This window comes from Acipenser ruthenus, unplaced genomic scaffold, assembly GCF_902713425.1.
Source record: "Acipenser ruthenus unplaced genomic scaffold, fAciRut3.2 maternal haplotype, whole genome shotgun sequence".
Taxonomy (NCBI): Eukaryota; Metazoa; Chordata; class Actinopteri; order Acipenseriformes; family Acipenseridae; genus Acipenser; species Acipenser ruthenus.
The window spans coordinates 17,501-41,294 of record NW_026708298.1 but is presented as its reverse complement, the minus strand read 5'-3'; the positions used below and the strand labels follow the sequence as shown (position 1 = coordinate 41,294).

Below are 23,794 nucleotides of genomic sequence, written 5' to 3'. Positions count from 1 at the left end.
AACTTTAAGATATTTTCGAAATATATTTTAATCGTTTTGAAAGAGTTTCTCGTTATTAAGGCGGAAGCGTTGCCATGGAGATAACGGCCTAATCCCGGCGGTGACGCGTTTCCTGTGTTGTGAAGATGGCGGCGGAATATTCGGAACCGGACCTGAACGGGGCTGCGGAGGGAATCGTGTCCGAACCGGGTCGGTAACCGCGACGGGACCGGGCTAAACCCGTCCCGGGAGACGAGGGTCACATCTAAACTCCATGAGGATAACATTGCACGATGCAGACCCTGTATCGTATCGATTATAACGATGCGGGGTCCGGTTAAGAATAATCGATTCTGCTCCACTGCGGATAAACGCGACACGATAGAATTTACTGGCGTTAGTTTGACCACTTTGAGTCGAACTAAGTCTAATTTCGTTTGAACTATGGATATTAATTCTGTAGAAATCCAGATTACAATCACCCAATACTAGGTCTCCAGTGATATGTGACTTTATTCAGGCTGTGATGAGAGTAGACTTCATTGAGGGGAGCCCTGAACCCCAGGACTGGGTGCAGCAGCAGCAGGGCTAGTGTGAGTTTCTAACCCTGCTCAAACTCCTGACTCCTGATCATTTCAATATTAATAATAATAATACTAGACTTCATTGAGGGGAGCTCTGAACCCCAGGACTGGGTGCAGCAGCAGCAGCAGCAGCAGGGCTAGTGTGAGTTTCTAACCCTGCTCAAACTCCTGACTCCTGATCATTTCAATATTAATAATAATAATACTAGACTTCATTGAGGGGAGCCCTGAACCCCAGGACTGGGTGCAGCAGCAGCAGGGCTAGTGTGAGTTTCTAACCCTGCTCAAACTCCTGACTCCTGATCATTTCAATATTAATAATAATAATACTAGACTTCATTGAGGGGAGCTCTGAACCCCAGGACTGGGTGCAGCAGCAGCAGCAGCAGCAGGGCTAGTGTGAGTTTGTAACCCTGCTCAAACTCCTGGCTCCTGATCATTTCAATATTAATAATAATAATACTAGACTTCATTGAGGGGAGCTCTGAACCCCAGGACTGGGTGCAGCAGCAGCAGCAGGGCTAGTGTGAGTTTGTAACCCTGCTCAAACTCCTGGCTCCTGATCATTTCAATATTAATAATAATAATACTAGACTTCATTGAGGGGAGCTCTGAACCCCAGGACTGGGTGCAGCAGCAGCAGCAGCAGCAGGGCTAGTGTGAGTTTGTAACCCTGCTCAAACTCCTGGCTCCTGATCATTTCAATATTAATAATAATAATACTAGACTTCATTGAGGGGAGCTCTGAACCCCAGGACTGGGTGCAGCAGCAGGGCTAGTGTGAGTTTCTAACCCTGCTCAAACTCCTGGCTCCTGATCATTTCAATATTAATAATAATAATACTAGACTTCATTGAGGGGAGCTCTGAACCCCAGGACTGGGTGCAGCAGCAGCAGCAGCAGGGCTAGTGTGAGTTTCTAACCCTGCTCAAACTCCTGGCTCCTGATCATTTCAATATTAATAATAATAATACAAGACTTCATTGAGGGGAGCTCTGAACCCCAGGACTGGGTGCAGCGGCAGCAGCAGCAGGGCTAGTGTGAGTTTCTAACCCTGCTCAAACTCCTGGCTCCTGATCATTTCAATATTAATAATAATAATACTAGACTTCATTGAGGGGAGCTCTGAACCCCAGGACTGGGTGCAGCAGCAGCAGCAGCAGGGCTAGTGTGAGTTTGTAACCCTGCTCAAACTCCTGGCTCCTGATCATTTCAATATTAATAATAATAATACTAGACTTCATTGAGGGGAGCTCTGAACCCCAGGACTGGGTGCAGCAGCAGCAGCAGCAGGGCTAGTGTGAGTTTGTAACCCTGCTCAAACTCCTGGCTCCTGATCATTTCAATATTAATAATAATAATACTAGACTTCATTGAGGGGAGCTCTGAACCCCAGGACTGGGTGCAGCAGCAGCAGCAGGGCTAGTGTGAGTTTCTAACCCTGCTCAAACTCCTGGCTCCTGATCATTTCAATATTAATAATAATAATACTAGACTTCACTGAGGGGAGCTCTGAACCCCAGGACTGGGTGCAGCAGCAGCAGCAGGGCTAGTGTGAGTTTGTAACCCTGCTCAAACTCCTGGCTCCTGATCATTTCAATATTAATAATAATAATACTAGACTTCACTGAGGGGAGCTCTGAACCCCAGGACTGGGTGCAGCAGCAGCAGCAGCAGGGCTAGTGTGAGTTTGTAACCCTGCTCAAACTCCTGGCTCCTGATCATTTCAATATTAATAATAATAATACTAGACTTCACTGAGGGGAGCTCTGAACCCCAGGACTGGGTGCAGCAGCAAGGTTTGAATATTTTTTTTTCTTCTTTCGATTCCTTCAGGCATCGAACAGGACGAGCCGTCCGGTGATGACGTCACGGGTTCCGCTGAAGAAGGCCCCGCCCCTGCAGAGGGGAGCGGTGACAACGGCAGCGCTGCCACGGCGACGGGGTCAGAGGGTGGCGGGCTGTACCCGGCAGGCCTGGAGGATTATGGGGAGGAGGAGGAGGAGGAGGAGGAGGATCAGGGTTACCCTCTGGAATTTGAGAAGTTCTGGAAGTTGACTCAGGAGAACCCGGTGGACTTCAGTGCCTGGACCAGCCTGCTGCAGTACATCGAACAGGAGGTGGGAGGGGAGGGGAGGGGGTAATTAAGAACAGTTAAAGAGGATTGAGAAAAGAACGCAAGTGTATTTTGCTGTTATCTGCTCCATTACTGAATCATATTTTGTCACACTTGTACTTGCTAGAACCGAAGTCATTGTATTTATCTTGCTCTTAATTGTATTAATACTTGTGCTGTGATTCTAGAAATGTGTTTTTGTTTACGACTGTAAGTCGCCCTGGATAAGGGCGTCTGCTAAGAAATAAATAATAATAATAATAATAATAATAATAATAATAATGTTTAGTTTTGTATATTGTTTTTCCTGTTTCTTCACCGTGGTCTCTCCCCTCCTCCAGGGTCACATGAGCGCGGCCAGGAAAGCGTTTGACTCGTTCCTGTCCCGCTACCCGTACTGCTACGGATACTGGAAGAAATGGGTGGACATGGAGAGGAGGTCAGGGTTCATCAACAAGGCAGAGGAGGTGAGGGGGTGTGTGTGTGTGTGTGAGATTGCTATATTGTGTGGAGATGCTGGTTGCTATGCTGGTTGCTATGCTGTGAGCTCATGTGTTTCAGGTGTGGAGATGCTGGTTGCTATGCTGGTTGCTATGCTGTGAGCTCCTGTGTTTCAGGTGTGGAGATGCTGGTTGCTATGCTGGTTGCTATGCTGTGAGCTCCTGTGTTTCAGGTGTGGAGATGCTGGTTGCTATGCTGGTTACTATGCTGTGAGCTCATGTGTTTCAGGTGTGGAGATGCTGGTTGCTATGCTGGTTGCTATGCTGTGAGCTCCTGTGTTTCAGGTGTGGAGATGCTGGTTGCTATGCTGGTTGCTATGCTGTGAGCTCATGTGTTTCAGGTGTGGAGATGCTGGTTGCTATGCTGTGAGCTCATGTGTTTCAGGTGTGGAGATGCTGGTTGCTATGCTGGTTGCTATGCTGTGAGCTCATGTGTTTCAGGTGTGGAGATGCTGGTTGCTATGCTGGTTGCTATGCTGTGAGCTCATGTGTTTCAGGTGTGGAGATGCTGGTTGCTATGCTGGTTACTATGCTGTGAGCTCATGTGTTTCAGGTGTGGAGATGCTGGTTGCTATGCTGGTTGCTATGCTGTGAGCTCCTGTGTTTCAGGTGTGGAGATGCTGGTTGCTATGCTGGTTGCTATGCTGTGAGCTCATGTGTTTCAGGTGTGGAGATGCTGGTTGCTATGCTGGTTACTATGCTGTGAGCTCCTGTGTTTCAGGTGTGGAGATGCTGGTTGCTATGCTGGTTACTATGCTGTGAGCTCATGTGTTTCAGGTGTGGAGATGCTGGTTGCTATGCTGGTTGCTATGCTGTGAGCTCCTGTGTTTCAGGTGTGGAGATGCTGGTTGCTATGCTGGTTGCTATGCTGTGAGCTCATGTGTTTCAGGTGTGGAGATGCTGGTTGCTATGCTGGTTACTATGCTGTGAGCTCATGTGTTTCAGGTGTGGAGATGCTGGTTGCTATGCTGGTTACTATGCTGTGAGCTCCTGTGTTTCAGGTGTGTCTTCGAGGGCTGCAGCTCTTCCCTCTCAGTCTGGATCTCTGGATTCACTACCTGAGTTTCCTGCAAGAGACGCTCAACATGAACCTGCCTCAGTCCGCTCCTCGGATCCGCGCGGCGTTCCGCTCGGCCGTGGCCGCGGCCGGATGGGATTTCCGATCGGACCGGCTGTGGGAGATGTACGCGGACTGGGAGAGGGACCAAGGAGACCCGCGGGCCGCCATCGCCGTCTACGATAGAGTGCTGAGCGTCCCGACTCAGCTTTATAACCAGCACTTCCACCGGTGAGAACCACACCCACACGGAGACACACACACACACACCCTAACCCTAACACACACACACCCTAACCCTAACACACACACACCCTAACCCTAACACACACACACACACACACACACACACACACACACACACACACCCTGACCCTAACACACACACACACACACACACACACACACACACACACACACACCCTGACCCTAACACACACACACACACACACACACACGGAGACACACACACACACCCTAACCCTCTCTCTCTCTTTCCCTGCTCTCCCTCCCTTCCCCTCTCCCTCTCTCCCCCCCTCTCCCTCCCTCCCCCCTCTCCCTCTCTCTCCTGCCCTCTCTCTCCTGCCCTCTCTCTCCCGCCCTCTCTCTCCCTCTCTCTCCCGCCCTCTCTCTCCCCCTCTCTCTCTCCTCTCCCTCCCTCTCTCCGTCCCCCCCTCTCTCTCTCACCTCTCTCTCCTCTCTCCAGGTTTAAGGAGCTCGTCTCTAGCCACACCCCTCGTGAGATCCTCTCCGCGGCGGAGTTCCTGGAGCTGAGGTCGGAGGTCATGCAGGGGTGCGCGGCCGTGACCCCTGACCCCGACGGGGGGAGCGCGGAGGGGCCGCCAGGGGAGGAGGGGCCGCCGGGACTGACCGCGGGGGATCAGGAGACGGTGAGCGCCCCAGGGGGGTCCAAGCGAGCCAGTCTCGTATATTTACTGTGGAAGCGCTTTAGCTCTGTTCTAACCCCGCCTCTCTCTGTCCCCTTGGCCACGCCCCCTCCCAGGACGAACACGAGCAGAAGATTCGGGAGCTGCTGGTTGCTAGGCGACAGGAAGTCTACGAAAGCAACGAGGTGGAAGTCAGCAAGCGATGGAGTTTCGAAGAGGCCGTGAGTGATCCAATAATCAATCAATAATCAATCAATAATCAATCAATAATCGTGATGCAGGTGCAAGGCCCGGGGCTCAGCTAGCAGCAAACGGTTATTTGAGTCTCCCAGACCGAGCCCTCTGCAGAAATCAGGGCGAGGAGGGGGGGCGCTGGTGTGGATCGGGGGGGGGCTGATTCCCCGTTCAGAGTGAATTCAGAAACAGCTGCTCGGGTTTGTGTGGGTCTCTGTTCTCCGCAGAGTCTTTAAGAAAAGCAGCGATCGTCACAAACCCGATGATTTATTAATTCCGGAGACGTTTCTTAACTTTGACCCTTTCTTCACCCCCAGATCAAGCGCCCCTACTTCCACGTGAAGCCGCTGGACCGAGCCCAGCTGCGCAACTGGCACAGCTACCTGGACTTCGAGATGGAGGCGGAGTCGGGGGCGGAGTCAGAGGCGGAGTCGGGGGCGGGGTCTGGTGGGAGGGCGGGGCTGCTGTTCGAGCGCTGCCTCGTGGCCTGTGCTCTGTACGAGGAGTTCTGGAGCAAGGTGAGCGCCCTCTCTCTCTCTGTCCCCCTGTGTGTCTGTGCCTCCAATGCCTGTGTCTCTGTCTGTCCTCTGCGTCTCTCTGTGTGTGTGTGTCCCTGTCCCCTGTGTGTGTGTCTGTCCCGTGTTCTCATGAGTGTGTTGCTCACCGTCCTTGTGTTCTCAGTGTGTGTGTCCCTGTGTCTCTGCCTGTCCCCTGTTCCCTGAGTACATGTCCCCCTGTCCCTCTGTTCCAGTACGCCAAGTTCCAGGCTCAGCGCAGTGTGGACGGAGCACGCAGCGTCTTCAAGAGAGCCTGTGAGATTCACCTGCCCAGGAAACCCAGCATGCACCTGCTGTGGGCCGCGTTCGAGGAGCAGCAAGGTAGGGAACCCCCTGCACCCCAGAACCCACATCGAAGAGCCACAAGATAGGGTCACTCCCCCCAACATCCACAGGGCTGGGAATCAGACTCCTATCGCACAGCAGTGTGATCCAGTCCAGGTTTCACTGCTACCAGCTTGATCAGCCCCCAGTGTGTCTAGCTAACAAGTTCAGGTGTGTCTGATTATTAAACTCCCAGTGAAACCAGGACTGGATCACACTGCTGTGCAGCGGGAGTCTCGTTCCCAGCTCTGATCTGCCCCCCTACCCCAGTTCATCCAACTGAAATGTATTTATTTCATATGGGCAGCAGTGTGGAGTAGTGGTTAGGGCTCTGGACTCTTGACCGGAGGGTCAAGGGTTCAATCCCAGGTGGGGGACACTGCTGTACCCTTGAGCAAGGTACTTTACCTAGATTGCTCCAGTAAAAACCCAACTGTATAAATGGGTAATTGTATGTAAAATAATGTGGTGTCTTGTAACAATTGTAAGTCGCCCTGGATAAGGGCATCTGCTAAGAAATAAATAATAATAATAATAATAATAATAATTCATTTGTCTGTGTTGTATTGAAATTCAGATGTATATCTCAATAGCTTTTATCCTGGTTTAAATAAACGAATTCGTTTCACATCTGAAGGTGCTCTTCAGTTCTAGATGCGCTGCCATAGATGCAGATGTAAGACAGGATAGATCAAACCAAGATAACTCACTGGAGATCTGTTTGGCGTTTGATATTTTATTTACTGTTTGTTTCCACCCTCCCCGCTCCCTTTCCCTGTGCCCCTACCCCTCTCCCTGCGTTGCTAGGCAACCTGGAGGAGGCGCGGCGCGTGCTGGAGGCCCTCGACCAATCGGTGCCCGGCCTGGCCATGGTTAGGCTGCGCAGGGCCAGCCTGGAGAGGCGGGCTGGGAACCTGGAGGGGGCGGAGTCTCTGCTCCGGGAGGCGGTGCTCCAGAGCCAGGCCACGCCCATCCGCTCGTTCTACTCTATCAAGCTGGCCAGGCAGCTCCTGAGAGTGCAGAGGGACCATGGCAAGGCACGCAGAGTGCTGCAGGACGCTATCGACAGAGACCCGGTGAGAGAGGAGAGGAGAGGAGATAGAGAGGGGATAGGAGAGGAGAGGAGATAGAGAGGGGGAGAGGAGAGGAGAGGAGAGTGCAGAGGGACCATGGCAAGGCACGCAGAGTGCTGCAGGACGCTATCGACAGAGACCCGGTGAGAGAGGAGAGGAGAGGAGATAGAGAGGGGATAGGAGAGGAGAGGAGATAGAGAGGGGGAGAGGAGAGGAGAGGAGAGTGCAGAGGGACCATGGCAAGGCACGCAGAGTGCTGCAGGACGCTATCGACAGAGACCCGGTGAGAGAGGAGAGGAGAGGAGATAGAGAGGGGATAGGAGAGGAGAGGAGATAGAGAGGGGGAGAGGAGAGGAGAGGAGAGTGCAGAGGGACCATGGCAAGGCACGCAGAGTGCTGCAGGACGCTATCGACAGAGACCCGGTGAGAGAGGAGAGGAGAGGAGATAGAGAGGGGATAGGAGAGGAGAGGAGATAGAGAGGGGGAGAGGAGAGGAGAGGAGAGTGCAGAGGGACCATGGCAAGGCACGCAGAGTGCTGCAGGACGCTATCGACAGAGACCCGGTGAGAGAGGAGAGGAGAGGAGATAGAGAGGGGATAGGAGAGGAGAGGAGATAGAGAGGGGGAGAGGAGAGGAGAGGAGAGTGCAGAGGGACCATGGCAAGGCACGCAGAGTGCTGCAGGACGCTATCGACAGAGACCCGGTGAGAGAGGAGAGGAGAGGAGATAGAGAGGGGATAGGAGAGGAGAGGAGATAGAGAGGGGAGAGGAGAGGAGAGGAGAGTGCAGAGGGACCATGGCAAGGCACGCAGAGTGCTGCAGGACGCTATCGACAGAGACCCGGTGAGAGAGGAGAGGAGAGGAGAGAGGAGGAGAGGGGGGAGAGGAGATAGAGAGGGGGAGAGGAGAGGAGAGGAGAGTGCAGAGGGACCATGGCAAGGCACGCAGAGTGCTGCAGGACGCTATCGACAGAGACCCGGTGAGAGAGGAGAGGAGAGGAGATAGAGAGGGGATAGGAGAGGAGAGGAGATAGAGAGGGGGAGAGGAGAGGAGAGGAGAGTGCAGAGGGACCATGGCAAGGCACGCAGAGTGCTGCAGGACGCTATCGACAGAGACCCGGTGAGAGAGGAGAGGAGAGGAGATAGAGAGGGGATAGGAGAGGAGAGGAGATAGAGAGGGGGAGAGGAGAGGAGAGGAGAGTGCAGAGGGACCATGGCAAGGCACGCAGAGTGCTGCAGGACGCTATCGACAGAGACCCGGTGAGAGAGGAGAGGAGAGGAGATAGAGAGGGGATAGGAGAGGAGAGGAGATAGAGAGGGGGAGAGGAGAGGAGAGGAGAGTGCAGAGGGACCATGGCAAGGCACGCAGAGTGCTGCAGGACGCTATCGACAGAGACCCGGTGAGAGAGGAGAGGAGAGGAGATAGAGAGGGGATAGGAGAGGAGAGGAGATAGAGAGGGGGAGAGGAGAGGAGAGGAGAGTGCAGAGGGACCATGGCAAGGCACGCAGAGTGCTGCAGGACGCTATCGACAGAGACCCGGTGAGAGAGGAGAGGAGAGGAGAGGAGAGGAGATAGAGAGGGGGAGAGGAGAGGAGAGGAGAGTGCAGAGGGACCATGGCAAGGCACGCAGAGTGCTGCAGGACGCTATCGACAGAGACCCGGTGAGAGAGGAGAGGAGAGGAGATAGAGAGGGGATAGGAGAGGAGAGGAGATAGAGAGGGGGAGAGGAGAGGAGAGGAGAGTGCAGAGGGACCATGGCAAGGCACGCAGAGTGCTGCAGGACGCTATCGACAGAGACCCGGTGAGAGAGGAGAGGAGAGGAGATAGAGAGGGGATAGGAGAGGAGAGGAGATAGAGAGGGGGAGAGGAGAGGAGAGGAGAGTGCAGAGGGACCATGGCAAGGCACGCAGAGTGCTGCAGGACGCTATCGACAGAGACCCGGTGAGAGAGGAGAGGAGAGGAGATAGAGAGGGGATAGGAGAGGAGAGGAGATAGAGAGGGGGAGAGGAGAGGAGAGGAGAGTGCAGAGGGACCATGGCAAGGCACGCAGAGTGCTGCAGGACGCTATCGACAGAGACCCGGTGAGAGAGGAGAGGAGAGGAGATAGAGAGGAGAGGAGAGGAGAGGAGATAGAGAGGAGGAGAGGAGAGGAGAGGAGAGTGCAGAGGGACCATGGCAAGGCACGCAGAGTGCTGCAGGACGCTATCGACAGAGACCCGGTGAGAGAGGAGAGGAGAGGAGATAGAGAGGGGATAGGAGAGGAGAGGAGATAGAGAGGGGGAGAGGAGAGGAGAGGAGAGTGCAGAGGGACCATGGCAAGGCACGCAGAGTGCTGCAGGACGCTATCGACAGAGACCCGGTGAGAGAGGAGAGGAGAGGAGATAGAGAGGGGATAGGAGAGGAGAGGAGATAGAGAGGGGGAGAGGAGAGGAGAGGAGAGTGCAGAGGGACCATGGCAAGGCACGCAGAGTGCTGCAGGACGCTATCGACAGAGACCCGGTGAGAGAGGAGAGGAGAGGAGATAGAGAGGGGATAGGAGAGGAGAGGAGATAGAGAGGGGGAGAGGAGAGGAGAGGAGAGTGCAGAGGGACCATGGCAAGGCACGCAGAGTGCTGCAGGACGCTATCGACAGAGACCCGGTGAGAGAGGAGAGGAGAGGAGATAGAGAGGGGATAGGAGAGGAGAGGAGATAGAGAGGGGGAGAGGAGATAGAGAGGGGGAGAGGAGATAGAGAGGGGGAGAGGAGAGGAGAGGAGAGGAGAGGAGAGTGCAGAGGGACCATGGCAAGGCACGCAGAGTGCTGCAGGACGCTATAGACAGAGACCTGGTGAGAGAGGAGAGGAGAGGAGATAGAGAGGAGGAGATAGGAGAGGAGGAGATGGAGAGGGGGAAGGAGGAGAGGATAGAGGGGGAAGAGGAGATAGGAGAGGAGGAGATGGAGAGGAGATAGGAGAGGGGGAAGGAGGAGAGGATAGAGGGGGAAGAGGAGATGGAGAGGGGGAGGGATAAGGGAAGAGATCAGAGGGTGAGAGGAGAGGGGAGAGGAGGAGGAGGAGGAGGAGTAGGAGGAGGAGGGAGGGGGGGAGAGAGAGTATGAAGCCCGTTCTCTTGATAGTTTGATCTCTGCAGGAGAACACTTTTTAACCCCCCTCCCTCCCCCCCTCCTCTCAGACGGACAGCAAGCTGCACCTGGCCCTGCTGGAGCTGGAGCTGAGCGCTGGGGAGCCGGGTCAGAGCGAGGGCCCGGTCCTGCAGTGTCTGAGCCACGCGCTGAGCTGCTCCCTGCCGCCCCAGACCAGGCTGCTGCTGTCCCGCCGGAGACTCGAGTTCCAGGAGGACTTCGGGAGCAGCGTGCAGAGGTCAGGGGTCAGGGGGGCAGACCTGGAGGTCAATCACAACTGTAATCCATCCTGTATATTAAGACACTGCCGAATGTTGATATTATTATTATTATTATTATTATTATTATTATTATTACTAATAACTGTATTAATTTCAGTTTGCTGACGGCTTACGATGAGCACCAGAACCTCTTGAATGAAACTGCGTCCCTGAAGAGACGGTTGGAGAACGGGTGAGCGAGGGAGGGAGGGGAGGAGCGACGGAGGGAGGGAATGAGGGAGGGAGTGACAGGGAGGGAGGAAAGGAGTGACGGAGGGAGGGAGGAGGAGGAGGAGGGAAGGAGTGAAAGAGGGAGGGAATGAGGGAGGAGGAGGGAGGAGCGAGGGAGGAGGAGGAGGAAGAGCGAGGGAGGGAGCGAGGGAGGAGGAGGGAGTGAATGACAGAGGGAGGAGGAGGAGGGAGGGAGGGAGGGAGTAAGGGTTTATTTCTCTAACAGGAGACTGTGTGGTCCAGCGCTTAGAGAAAAGGGGTCTCGATACCAGGAGGTTCAAATCCCGGCTCAGCCACTGACTCCCTGTGTGTGTGTGTGTGTGTGTGTGTGTGTGTGTGTGTGTGTGTGTGTGACCCTGAGCGAGTCGCTTCACCTCCTTGTGCTCCGTCCCACGTTTTTGTGTGACTAACAAAGTGCCCCGCCCCCTCTTTTAAAGCTGATTCTCCTTTCTGATTGGCAGAGACTGCGAGGAGGAGGAGGAGGATGATGAGGGGGAGGAGCCCGCGGAGAAGAAGGTCAAATCAGAAAACAGCCCAGTGGCCACGCCCCCCGACCACACCCCGGTCGCCATGCCGACACCCCCCGCCCCCTTGATGGGCGGAGACTTCAACAACGGCCAGGCAGCCTATAACTACGGAGCCTGGTATCAGGTGATCTGACGATTCACTTTAATGTCAGGAGATCAGGGCTGGGAACGAGACTCCCGCTGCACAGCAGTGTGATCCAGTCCTGGTTTCACTGGGAGTTTAATAATCAGACACACCTGAGCTTGTTAGCTAGACACACTGGGGGCTGATCAAGCTGGTAGCAGTGAAACCTGGACTGGATCACACTGCTGTGCAATAGGAGTCTGATTCCCAGCCCTGATAGGCTTATTTTGGAGGGTCAGCCCTTTATTGATAAAGTGATAAATTGCCTCTTCATGTAAATAATGGAGCTTTAGCAAGCATCGATTTAATCAATTGATCAATAATCAATAACTCCTCCCATCTCTCCCGTTTCTCAGCAACAGTATGGAGGCTATGGATACCAGTCTCCTTGGAATTACAACCAGTACTACCCTCCCAGTTAGGACTGGGGCAAGCCAGGGACCTGCAAACTGACCGTCCCGTCCCGTCTCCTCTCAACAGCAGAGCTGCAAGAAACAATCACGCAGAAATCAGGACGAGGGGGGGGGGGGCGCTGGTGTGGATCAGGGGGGGGGGGGGCTGATTCCCCGTTCAGAGTGAATTCAGAAACAGCTGCTCGGGTTCGTGTGGGTCGCTGTCCTCCGCAGAGTCTTTAAGAAAAGCAGAGATCCTCACAAACCCGTGCATGAAACCCCCAACTCTGAGGCTGTGTTTTATCATTATTATTATTATTATTATTTATTTTAAATGATCCTTAATAGGCGAATTGTTCAACTGCCTGTTTTTACAAGGATTTAAAAAAAAATAATAATAATAAGTTCTTTTTAAAGGAATATTTTGTAAAAAGCCAGCGTTCCTCAGGCGACGTTCTGAATGTTTTTCTCGTACATGTTTGTCGAGCGATTTTGGACTTATGAATGTACGTTTAGAAATGCTGAAAGAAACTTGATAAATTCAACGACCAACGCAGCGGAAACGTTTGCCGTTGAATTGAGTTTCTTCTAGAATTTCTAAGTTCAGCAGTTGTTTGTATTTGTGGATAAGACGTTTAATGCTTTTTTATATATTGATAAATAAAGACCATCGTTTTATTTGCATTTTGTTTTCATTTATTTGCTTTGTAAAGACAGCACAGTTCTGGAGTTGACAAATAGTTCATTATTTTAACAGAAAAAGCACAGAGACAGAAATCAGACTCCTATTGCACAGCAGTGTGATCCAGTCCAGGTTTCACTGCTACCAGCTTGATCAGCCCCCAGTGTGTCTAGCTAACAAGCTCAGGAGTGTCAAACTCTAAGTAAAACCAGGAATGGATCAAACTGCTATGCTGGGATCAAACCAGCAGGGCTGGGAATCAGACTCCTATTGCACAGCAGTGTGATCCAGTCCAGGTTTCACTGCTACCAGCTTGATCAGCCCCCAGTGTGTCTAGCTAACAAGCTCAGGTGTGTCTGATTATTAAACTCCCAGTGAAACCAGGACTGGATCACACTGCTGTGCAGCGGGAGTCTCGTTCCCAGCCCTGTTAAGTTTTCTAAAGTTTATTTTTCCAGAGTTTCTTCTCTGTCTACCGGTCTGTGGGCTTGCCTGGAGATCCGGGCCCCAAAACAACAGCCTTCCATGTGACAGCGTGACCTTTCAACTGGGCTGGCCCCACCTTCTCTTCCTCCCTCTCTCTCTCTCTCCTCCCTCTGTTCTCCTCAGAAGCCCTTCTCAGTCAGCCAGGCTTTCAGCTCTGTGTCGTAGTAACCTTTCACCCGGATGCTCATGGTGACCTCGTTGACCTGAGTGGGCGGGCACTTCCCCGTCAGCTGCGTCAGATACGACTTCACTTCCTGTTCCAGAGCCTGGCCAACGAGAAACGAGAGAGAGAGAGAGGAGATGAGAGAGAGGAGATGAGAGAGAGAGAGAGAGGGGGGGGGGAGGAGATGAGAGAGAGAGAGGAGATGAGAGAGAGAGAGGAGATGAGAGAGAGAGGGGGGGAGGAGATCAGAGAGAGAGGAGATGAGAGAGAGGAGATGAGAGAGAGAGAGAGAGAGGAGAGAGAGAGAGAGAGAGAGAGAGGGGAGATGAGAGAGAGAGGAGATGAGAGGGGGGGAGGAGATGAGAGAGAGAGGAGATGAGAGAGAGAGAGAGAGGAGATGAGAGAGAGAGAGAGAGAGAGAGAGAGAGAGAGAGAGGGGGGGAGGAGATGAGAGAGAGAGAGATGAGAGAGAGAGAGGAGAGAGAGAGAGGGGGGGAGGAGATGAGAGAGAGAGGAGATGAGAGAGAGGAGGGAGGAGATGAGAGAGAGAGGAGATGAGAGAGAGAGAGAGAGGGGGGGGAGGAGATGAGAGAGAGAGGAGAGAGAGAGAGAGGGGGGGAGGAGATGAGAGAGAGAGGAGATGAGAGAGAGGAGATGAGAGAGAGGAGGGAGGAGATGAGAGAGAGATGAGAGAGAGAGAGAGGGGGGGAGGAGATGAGAGAGAGGAGAGAGAGAGAGAGGGGGGAGGAGATGAGAGAGAGAGAGGAGATGAGAGAGAGGAGGGAGATGAGAGAGAGGAGATGAGAGAGAGAGGGGGGGGAGGAGATGAGAGAGAGAGAGAGAGAGAGGGGGGGAGGAGATGGGAGAGAGAGGAGATGAGAGAGAGAGAGAGAGGGGGGGAGGAGATGGGAGAGAGAGGAGATGAGAGAGAGAGAGAGAGGGGGGGAGGAGATGGGAGAGAGAGGAGATGAGAGAGAGAGAGAGAGAGGGGGGGAGGAGATGGGAGAGAGAGGAGATGAGAGAGAGAGAGGAGATGAGAGAGAGGAGATGAGAGAGGGGGGGAGGAGATGAGAGAGAGAGAGAGAGAGGAGATGAGAGAGAGAGAGAGAGAGGAGATGAGAGAGAGAGGGGGGAGGAGATGAGAGAGAGAGAGAGAGAGAGAGAGGAGATGAGAGAGAGAGAGAGAGAGGAGATGAGAGAGAGAGGGGGGAGGAGATGAGAGAGAGAGAGAGAGAGAGAGAGGAGATGAGAGAGAGGAGATGAGAGAGGGGGGGAGGAGATGAGAGAGAGAGAGAGAGGAGATGAGAGAGAGGAGATGAGAGAGGGGGGGAGGAGATGGGAGAGAGAGGAGATGAGAGAGAGAGAGAGAGGGGGGGAGGAGATGGGAGAGAGAGGAGATGAGAGAGAGAGAGAGAGGGGGGGAGGAGATGGGAGAGAGAGGAGATGAGAGAGAGAGAGAGAGAGGGGGGGAGGAGATGGGAGAGAGAGGAGATGAGAGAGAGGAGGGAGGAGATGAGAGAGAGAGGAGATGAGAGAGAGGAGATGAGAGAGAGAGGGGAGAGAGAGGAGATGAGAGAGAGAGAGAGAGAGGGGGAGGAGATGGGAGAGAGAGAGGAGATGAGAGAGAGAGGAGATGAGAGAGAGGAGGGAGGAGATGAGAGAGAGAGAGAGGAGGGGGGGAGGATAAGATATATTTTTTTATCATGTGATTATCAGTTTAGCTGCACTTGCTGTAAACACGAAGCTCGGCACATCGTAACCCTGCGCTGCCCGAGGAAGTGACATCACTTCAGAATAATTCCAGTTCCTTCGAAGGCTGCTCTGGATGTGAAGATGAAGCAGGCAGTGGAGTCTCTTCAACAGCTTACCCAGATGTCTCCACTGATCTTGCGGATGACGGTCATCTTGCGGTTGCCGTGGGTGATGTCGGTGTAGACGGGAATGTTGTGCATGCGGGAACGTCTCACCGTGTACGGGAGCGGGGGGGGCTCCGCTGGGGGGGTGGGGGGAGGGAGAGACAGCAAACCATTACAATACAATCGGGGGGCCAGACTGTCACTTTACCCTGCAGTAATAATACATGATATTCCACTCAGCCCTACAGAATAACATCCCATCAGATTCTGCGCTGCAGCGTTAGATTTCAGAAGTTTATCTTACTTTTTATAGCAGCAGGGCTAGTGTGAGTTTGTAACCCTGCTCAAACTCCTGGCTCCTGATCATTTCAATATTAATAATAATAATACTAGACTTCATTGAGGGGGGCTCTGAACCCCAGGACTGGGTGCAGCAGCAGCAGCAGGGCTAGTGTGAGTTTCTAACCCTGCTCAAACTCCTGACTCCTGATCATTTCAATATTAATAATAATACTAGACTTCATTGAGGGGAGCTCTGAACCCCAGGACTGGGTGCAGCAGCAGCAGCAGGGCTAGTGTGAGTTTCTAACCCTGCTCAAACTCCTGGCTCCTGATCATTTCAATATTAATAATAATAATACTAGACTTCATTGAGGGGAGCTCTGAACCCCAGGACTGGGTGCAGCAGCAGCAGCAGCAGGGCTAGTGTGAGTTTCTAACCCTGCTCAAACTCCTGGGTCCTGATCATTTCAATATTAATAATAATAATACTAGACTTCATTGAGGGGAGCTCTGAACCCCAGGACTGGGTGCAGCAGCAGCAGCAGCAGCAGGGCTAGTGTGAGTTTGTAACCCTGCTCAAACTCCTGACTCCTGATCATTTCAATATTAATAATAATACTAGACTTCATTGAGGGGAGCTCTGAACCCCAGGACTGGGTGCAGCAGCAGCAGCAGCAGGGCTAGTGTGAGTTTGTAACCCTGCTCAAACTCCTGGCTCCTGATCATTTCAATATTAATAATAATAATACTAGACTTCATTGAGGGGAGCTCTGAACCCCAGGACTGGGTGCAGCAGCAGCAGGGCTAGTGTGAGTTTGTAACCCTGCTCAAACTCCTGGCTCCTGATCATTTCAATATTAATAATAATAATAATAATACTAGACTTCATTGAGGGGAGCTCTGAACCCCAGGACTGGGTGCAGCAGCAGCAGCAGCAGCAGGGCTAGTGTGAGTTTGTAACCCTGCTCAAACTCCTGGCTCCTGATCATTTCAATATTAATAATAATAATACTAGACTTCATTGAGGGGAGCTCTGAACCCCAGGACTGGGTGCAGCAGCAGCAGAGCTAGTGTGAGTTTGTAACCCTGCTCAAACTCCTGGCTCCTGATCATTTCAATATTAATAATACTAGACTTCATTGAGGGGAGCTCTGAACCCCAGGACTGGGTGCAGCAGCAGCAGCAGCAGGGCTAGTGTGAGTTTCTAACCCTGCTCAAACTCCTGGCTCCTGATCATTTCAATATTAATAATAATAATACTAGACTTCATTGAGGGGAGCTCTGAACCCCAGGACTGGGTGCAGCAGCAGCAGCAGCAGGGCTAGTGTGAGTTTGTAACCCTGCTCAAACTCCTGACTCCTGATCATTTCAATATTAATAATAATAATACTAGACTTCATTGAGGGGAGCTCTGAACCCCAGGACTGGGTGCAGCAGCAGCAGGGCTAGTGTGAGTTTGTAACCCTGCTCAAACTCCTGGCTCCTGATCATTTCAATATTAATAATAATAATACTAGACTTCATTGAGGGGAGCTCTGAACCCCAGGACTGGGTGCAGCAGCAGCAGCAGCAGCAGTGCTAGTGTGAGTTTGTAACCCTGCTCAAACTCCTGACTCCTGATCATTTCAATATTAATAATAATAATACTAGACTTCATTGAGGGGAGCTCTGAACCCCAGGACTGGGTGCAGCAGCAGTGAGAGGGTTACCTGAGGGGGGTGTCCAGCCGCTGGGTGTGGGGTACTGCTGGTGTTTGGGGGGCTCTGGAACCCGGGAGGGGGGGATCAGCCTCTCCACGAATCGGAACTCGTCTGTGGACTCCACGATGCCAGGATAGTGGGGCGCAGCGGCCGCGCTGGCAGAGTAATGCTGGGCAGAGAGAGAGAGAGAGAGAGAGAGAGAATCACAGACTGCCACACACTCGCTGAGTCTACACCATACACCCCAGCACTGAAAACAACATTAAATACATGAGCACAGTGCTGTTACATTATCTATCTGTCTGTCTATATATCTATTTAAAGAGAGAGAGAGAGAGAGAGAGAGAGAGAGAGAGAGAGAGAGAGAGAATCACAGACTGCCACACACTCGCTGAGTCTACACCATACACCCCAGCACTGAAAACAACATTAAATACATGAGCACAGTGCTGTTACATTATCTATCTGTCTGATTATATATCTAGAGAGAGAGAGAGAGAGAGAGAGAGAGAGAGAGAGAGAGAGACAATCACAGACTGCCACACACTCACTGAGTCTACACCATACACCCCAGCACTGAAAACAACATTAAATACATGAGCACAGTGCTGTTACATTATCTATCTGTCTGATTATATATCTATAGAGAGAGAGAGAGAGAGAGAGAGAGAGAGAGAGACACAATCACAGACTGCCACACACTCGCTGAGTCTACACCATACACCCCAGCACTGAAAACAACATTAAATACATGAGCACAGTGCTGTTACATTATCTATCTGTCTGTCTATATATCTAGAGAGAGAGAGAGAGAGAGAGAGAGAGAGATTAGATTAGATTAGATTGTGTGCAGAATAATATACTTTGCTATAGCAATATATTACATTAGATTCTACTGTAGTATTATAATACATTAGATTCTACTATAATATTATAATACATTAGATTCTGCACAGAATAATATACGTTTCCCAGGACTGGTAATCAGACTCCTATTGCACAGCGGTGTGATCCAGTCCAGGTTTCACTGCTACCAGCTTGATCAGCCCCCAGTGTGTCTAGCTAACAAGCTCAGGTGTGTCTGATTATTAAACTCCCAGTGAAACCAGGACTGGATCACACTGCAATTTATACAATGCTGTATTCCCATCCCTGCGTTCCAGGCATTATAATATTATTATTATTATTATTATTATTATTATTACTATTATTATTATTATTTATTTATTCGCAGACGCCCTTATCCAGGGCGACTTACAATTGTTACAAGAAATCACAATTATCATTTTATTAATAATACATTAGATTCATTCTGCACTCGATTATTAGATTGATTCGCGCTATACTGTTCGATTTCACGATACACAATTAAATTCTATTCGATTCTGCGCTAAACTTAACTCGAATAATTTAAACTAATTATTATTAAAAGGCAGTAATAACCCGTCCCGCAACTTCAGTGACCCCTTGACTGTCTGTCTTCGGCTCAGCGCGTCTCTTATTAAGCGTGTCTCTGGTTTTGACGTCAGCGTTTATTTAAACAGTTTTAAAAAGACCGTGTTTACCTGTAAGCTTGCTGTACTGCGGGCGCGTTTTAAACATTTTATTGCGTTTCTCAATCCGAGGTACCCCACGCCGGCCATGTTGACTAGATCAGGGAGGGGGAGGGGGGGGTCAAGTACAAACGAAGAAAACTTTATTTAAAAAAAAAAAAGAAAAATGAAGTAATTTAATATTTTTAAGGGTGTTGTTACCCCCCCATAAATATGAGTTTAATGCATGATTTAGCGGTGGACACGCACGCACGCCGACCCGGTTCGTCCGGGCTATTTTATTTAATAACAAAACCAATACACTACCCCATGCCGTACAGCAAGATGGCGCTACAGGGGTAGCAGCGGAGGCGTGAACATTCGTGCCGTACGGGTGTACGCAGCGCGCATGCGCTCCCAAGCTTCCATTTTGAGGGGCCGGTTTTTGTCGGCGGGTTTCGTCTGACGGAAAAAAACGATGTTAGGTCGTGACGTAATCGGTAGAACGGTTCCGTGCGAAAATGTCCCAGCGAGGCTCCCGTACTGTAGCCGGACATTGCCTGCGACTGTGGAATTGAAACCTGGACTGTGAGTGAGTAAGCATAGCTCTTAAAATGTTTTTATTTATAATCTGGACGTGTTTATTTTATTTAAACTGTGGTAGAGGGGGGAACAAACCTAGAACTATCATATTGAATCGCTGGTTTGAAAGTAGGCCGAGCGATCAGAGTACAGCGTTGAAATATAAATATCGATACTGTTTGAAAAATTACATTTCCAGCGAATTCCTGTGTTTAAAATCACTCCCAAATTCATTAGAAGGGAAAATTGACGTTTTAAAGACACCCGTAATGCTGATCAGCGGCGTGGCGGACTTGATTCAATATGTAATATTTGAGTTAGAATTTGTTTTTTTTATATATATATATAAAAGCAATAGGAAAACTAAATCGATTAAAGAAATCGATTTGTAAATGCGCTTTACGTACAGAACAGTCTAAATTTAAGAGGGCTGCGTGTGATTAACATCGTATCCTTGCTACAGCCGCATTATCACGAAATGAAAACATCGTAATGTGATGCTGGAGGCTGTAGAGTTTAATTTCATGATACGATTCTTGAGGAAAAACTGCGGTTCTGTACAGGCAACGTTTCCACTAGAAGTCTCTCTCAGCGTCTTCAGTGTAAATTCAATGGCAAACGTTTCCACTAGAAGTCTCTCTCTGCGTCTTCAGTGTAAATTCAATGGCAAACGTTTCCACTAGAAGTCTCTCTCAGCGTCTTCAGTGTAAATTCAATGGCAAACGTTTCCACTAGAAGTCTTTCTGCGTCTTCAGTGTAAATTCAATGGCAAACGTTTCCACTAGAAGTCTCTCTCTGCGTCTTCAGTGTAAATTCAATGGTAAACGTTTCCACTAGAAGTCTTTCTGCGTCTTCAGTGTAAATTCAATGGTAAACGTTTCCACTAGAAGTCTTTCTCAGCGTCTTCAGTGTAAATTCAATGGCAAACGCTTCCACTAGAAGTCTCTTTCAGTGTCTTCAGTGTAAATTCAATGGCAAACGTTTCCACTAGAAGTCTCTTTCAGTGTCTTCAGTGTAAATTCAATGGCAAACGTTTCCACTAGAAGTCTCTCTCAGCGTCTTCAGTGTAAATTCAATGGCAAACGTTTCCACTAGAAGTCTTTCTCAGCGTCTTCAGTGTAAATTCAATGGCAAACGTTTCCACTAGAAGTCTTTCTCAGCGTCTTCAGTGTAAATTCAATGGCAAACGTTTCCACTAGAAGTCTCTCTCAGCGTCTTCAGTGTAAATTCAATGGCAAACGTTTCCACTAGAAGTCTCTCTCAGCGTCTTCAGTGTAAATTCAATGGCAAACGTTTCCACTAGAAGTCTTTCTCAGCGTCTTCAGTGTAAATTCAATGGCAACGCTTCCACTAGAAGTCTCTCTCAGCGTCTTCAGTGTAAATTCAATGGCAAACGTTTCCACTAGAAGTCTCTCTCAGCGTCTTCAGTGTAAATTCAATGGCAACGTTTCCACTAGAAGTCTCTCTCAGCGTCTTCAGTGTAAATTCAATGGCAAACGTTTCCACTAGAAGTCTCTCTCAGTGTCTTCAGTGTAAATTCAATGGCAAACGTTTCCACTAGAAGTCTTTCTCAGCGTCTTCAGTGTAAATTCAATGGCAAACGTTTCCACTAGAAGTCTCTCTCAGTGTCTTCAGTGTAAATTCAATGGCAAACGTTTCCACTAGAAGTCTCTCTCAGTGTCTTCAGTGTAAATTCAATGGCAAACGTTTCCACTAGAAGTCTTTCTCAGCGTCTTCAGTGTAAATTCAATGGCAACGTTTCCACTAGAAGTCTCTCTCAGTGTCTTCAGTGTGAATTCAATGGCAAACGTTTCCACTAGAAGTCTCTCTCAGCGTCTTCAGTGTAAATTCAATGGCAAACGTTTCCACTGGAAGTCTCTCTCAGCGTCTTCAGTGTAAATTCAATGGCAAACGTTTCCACTAGAAGTCTTTCTCAGCGTCTTCAGTGTAAATTCAATGGCAAACGTTTCCACTAGAAGTCTCTCTCAGTGTCTTCAGTGTAAATTCAATGGCAAACGTTTCCACTAGAAGTCTCTCTCAGGGTCTTCAGTGTAAATTCAATGGCAAACGTTTCCACTAGAAGTCATGTTTTTTTTTTTGCAATCTTTTAGAAGCAATAACGGAGACGTCACGATGGCAGAATTCACGGCGCTGGACAGTTTAATGGAGATGGGCTTCAGCAAAAACAGAGCGTGAGCAGCGACCTCTCTGTGCTTTACAATGCTTCCCTATGCTTTACCAGACCTCTCTGTGCTTTACAATGCTTCCCTATGCTTTACCAGACCTCTCTGTGCTTTACAATGCTTGCCTATGCTTTACCAGACCTCTCTGTGCTTTACAATGCTTCCCTATGCTTTCCCAGACCTCTGTGCTTTACAATGCTTCCCTATGCTTTACCAGACCTCTCTGTGCTTTACAATGCTTCCCTATGCTTTACCACACCTCTCTGTGCTTTACAATGCTTCCCTATGCTTTACCACACCTCTCTGTGCTTTACAATGCTTCCCTATGCTTTACCACACCTCTCTGTGCTTTACAATGCTTCCCTATGCTTTACCAGACCTCTCTGTGCTTTACAATGCTTCCCTATGCTTTACCAGACCTCTCTGTGCTTTACAATGCTTCCCTATGCTTTACCAGACCTCTCTGTGCTTTACAATGCTTCCTATGCTTTACCAGACCTCTCTGTGCTTTACAATGCTCCCCTATGCTTTACCAGACCTCTCTGTGCTTTACAATGCTTCCCTATGCTTTACCAGACCTCTCTGTGCTTTACAATGCTTCCCTATGCTTTACCAGACCTCTCTGTGCTTTACAATGCTTCCCTATGCTTTACCAGACCTCTCTGTGCTTTACAATGCTTCCCTATGCTTTACCAGACCTCTCTGTGCTTTACAATGCTTCCCTATGCTTTACCAGACCTCTCTGTGCTTTACAATGCTTCCCTATGCTTTACCAGACCTCTCTGTGCTTTACAATGCTTCCCTATGCTTTACCAGACCTCTCTGTGCTTTACAATGCTTCCCTATGCTTTACCAGACCTCTCTGTGCTTTACAATGCTTCCCTATGCTTTACCAGACCTCTCTGTGCTTTACAATGCTTCCCTATGCTTTACCAGACCTCTCTGTGCTTTACAATGCTTCCCTGTGCTTTACCAGACCTCTCTGTGCTTTACAATGCTTCCCTATGCTTTACCAGACCTCTCTGTGCTTTACAATGCTTCCCTATGCTTTACCAGACCTCTCTGTGCTTTACAATGCTTCCCTATGCTTTACCAGACCTCTCTGTGCTTTACAATGCTTCCCTATGCTTTACCACACCTCTCTGTGCTTTACAATGCTTCCCTATGCTTTACCAGACCTCTCTGTGCTTTACAATGCTTCCCTATGCTTTACCAGACCTCTCTGTGCTTTACAATGCTTCCCTATGCTTTACCAGACCTCTCTGTGCTTTACAATGCTTCCCTATGCTTTACCAGACCTCTCTGTGCTTTACAATGCTTCCCTATGCTTTACCAGACCTCTCTGTGCTTTACAATGCTTCCCTATGCTTTACCACACCTCTCTGTGCTTTACAATGCTTCCCTATGCTTTACCACACCTCAGTGTGCTTTATCACACTTTACCATGGTTTTACTGTGCTTTACCATGTGGTTTGTGTCTGTGTTTAGAGAGAGGGCTCTGGCTCACACTGGGAATCAGGGGATAGAGCGAGCGATGGACTGGTGAGTAGCTTGAAATAACGGCTGCAGATTCCCAAATGACTCCCGGCTGAATCCTGCAGGAATAACATCTGGATATGCCTATCCCCCTCCCCCTCCCCTTCTCTCCCTCTCCCCCTCTCTCTCTCTCTCCCCCTCTCCCCCTCCCCTTCTCTCCCTCTCTCTCCCTCCCCTTCTCTCTCACTCTCTCTCTCTCTCTCTCCCCCTCTCTCCCTCCCCCTCTCTCCCTGTCCCCCTCTCCCTCCCCCTCTCTCTCCCTCTCTCTCCAGGATAATGGATCATGAAAGTGACCCTGATATTGACGAGCCCTACGTTCCTCCAGCTGGTCATGTTTTGGGGTCCGATCCGACCCAGCTCACTCTGACCCCCCCTCCAGCCCCCCCGACAGATCCCGCGGCCGGTGAGCGGGGGGTGAGGGGGGTGAGGGGGGGGGTTAGTATAATGATCTCAGTGTTCTACAGCACTGGTGCTAGAAATGCAACGTGATATCAAAAAATATCTATATCTGTCTGTCTGTCTGTCTGTCCGTGCCTCTGTCTGTCTGTCTGTCTATCTGTCTGTCCGTGCCTCTGTCTGTCTGTCCGTTCCGCTGTCTGTCTGTCTGTCTGTCTGTCTGTCTGTCTGCATTGTCACTGTAGTGCCCCTGTCTGTCTGTCTGTCTGTCTGTCCGTGCCTCTGTCTGTCTGTCTGTCTATCTGTCTGTCCGTTCCTCTGTCTGTCTGTCCGTTCCGCTGTCTGTCTGTCTGTCTGTCTGTCTGTCCGTGCCTCTGTCTGTCTGTCTGTCTATCTGTCTGTCCGTTCCTCTGTCTGTCTGTCCGTTCCGC

The 23,794-nt window shown here is 50.4% G+C and overlaps 3 protein-coding genes across 7 annotated transcripts in view; 2 read left to right on the top strand and 1 right to left on the bottom strand.

Moving 5' to 3' along the window:
* The first annotated feature begins 66 nt into the window (after nucleotides 1-66).
* On the top strand, nucleotides 67-12,091 carry LOC117398610 (pre-mRNA-processing factor 39). Its single transcript, XM_059020692.1, has 13 exons — nucleotides 67-189; nucleotides 2,400-2,683; nucleotides 3,021-3,146; nucleotides 4,181-4,467; nucleotides 4,943-5,126; nucleotides 5,240-5,344; nucleotides 5,675-5,875; nucleotides 6,109-6,235; nucleotides 7,046-7,314; nucleotides 10,482-10,669; nucleotides 10,810-10,884; nucleotides 11,384-11,573; nucleotides 11,930-12,091. Exons 1-13 carry the CDS (start codon nucleotides 126-128, stop codon nucleotides 11,993-11,995), a joined length of 2,166 nt encoding a protein of 721 aa, XP_058876675.1. The 5' UTR covers nucleotides 67-125; the 3' UTR covers nucleotides 11,996-12,091.
* A 355-nt stretch (nucleotides 12,092-12,446) lies between these two features.
* LOC131730549 (large ribosomal subunit protein mL49-like) lies at nucleotides 12,447-18,850 on the bottom strand. The gene is made up of 4 exons (XM_059020689.1): nucleotides 18,700-18,850; nucleotides 17,144-17,303; nucleotides 15,165-15,289; nucleotides 12,447-13,399 (listed from the first exon to the last, which is right to left on the bottom strand). Exons 1-4 carry the CDS (start codon nucleotides 18,775-18,777, stop codon nucleotides 13,253-13,255), a joined length of 510 nt encoding a protein of 169 aa, XP_058876672.1. The 5' UTR covers nucleotides 18,778-18,850; the 3' UTR covers nucleotides 12,447-13,252.
* A 289-nt stretch (nucleotides 18,851-19,139) lies between these two features.
* Nucleotides 19,140-23,794, top strand: part of LOC131730548 (UBX domain-containing protein 1-like) — a 14,467-nt gene continuing 9,812 nt past the window's right edge. For 3 of the 5 annotated variants that reach the window (XM_059020686.1, XM_059020685.1, XM_059020684.1), the window contains exons 1-4: nucleotides 19,140-19,254; nucleotides 21,360-21,440; nucleotides 22,920-22,973; nucleotides 23,240-23,370. In XM_059020686.1, coding sequence (XP_058876669.1) covers nucleotides 19,145-19,254; nucleotides 21,360-21,440; nucleotides 22,920-22,973; nucleotides 23,240-23,370 — 376 coding nt within the window. In that variant the 5' untranslated portion in view covers nucleotides 19,140-19,144. Of the gene's footprint in view, nucleotides 19,263-21,359; nucleotides 21,441-22,919; nucleotides 22,974-23,239; nucleotides 23,371-23,794 lie in introns of all 5 variants that reach the window. The other 2 variants (XM_059020688.1, XM_059020687.1) reach the window with 2 other exon arrangements.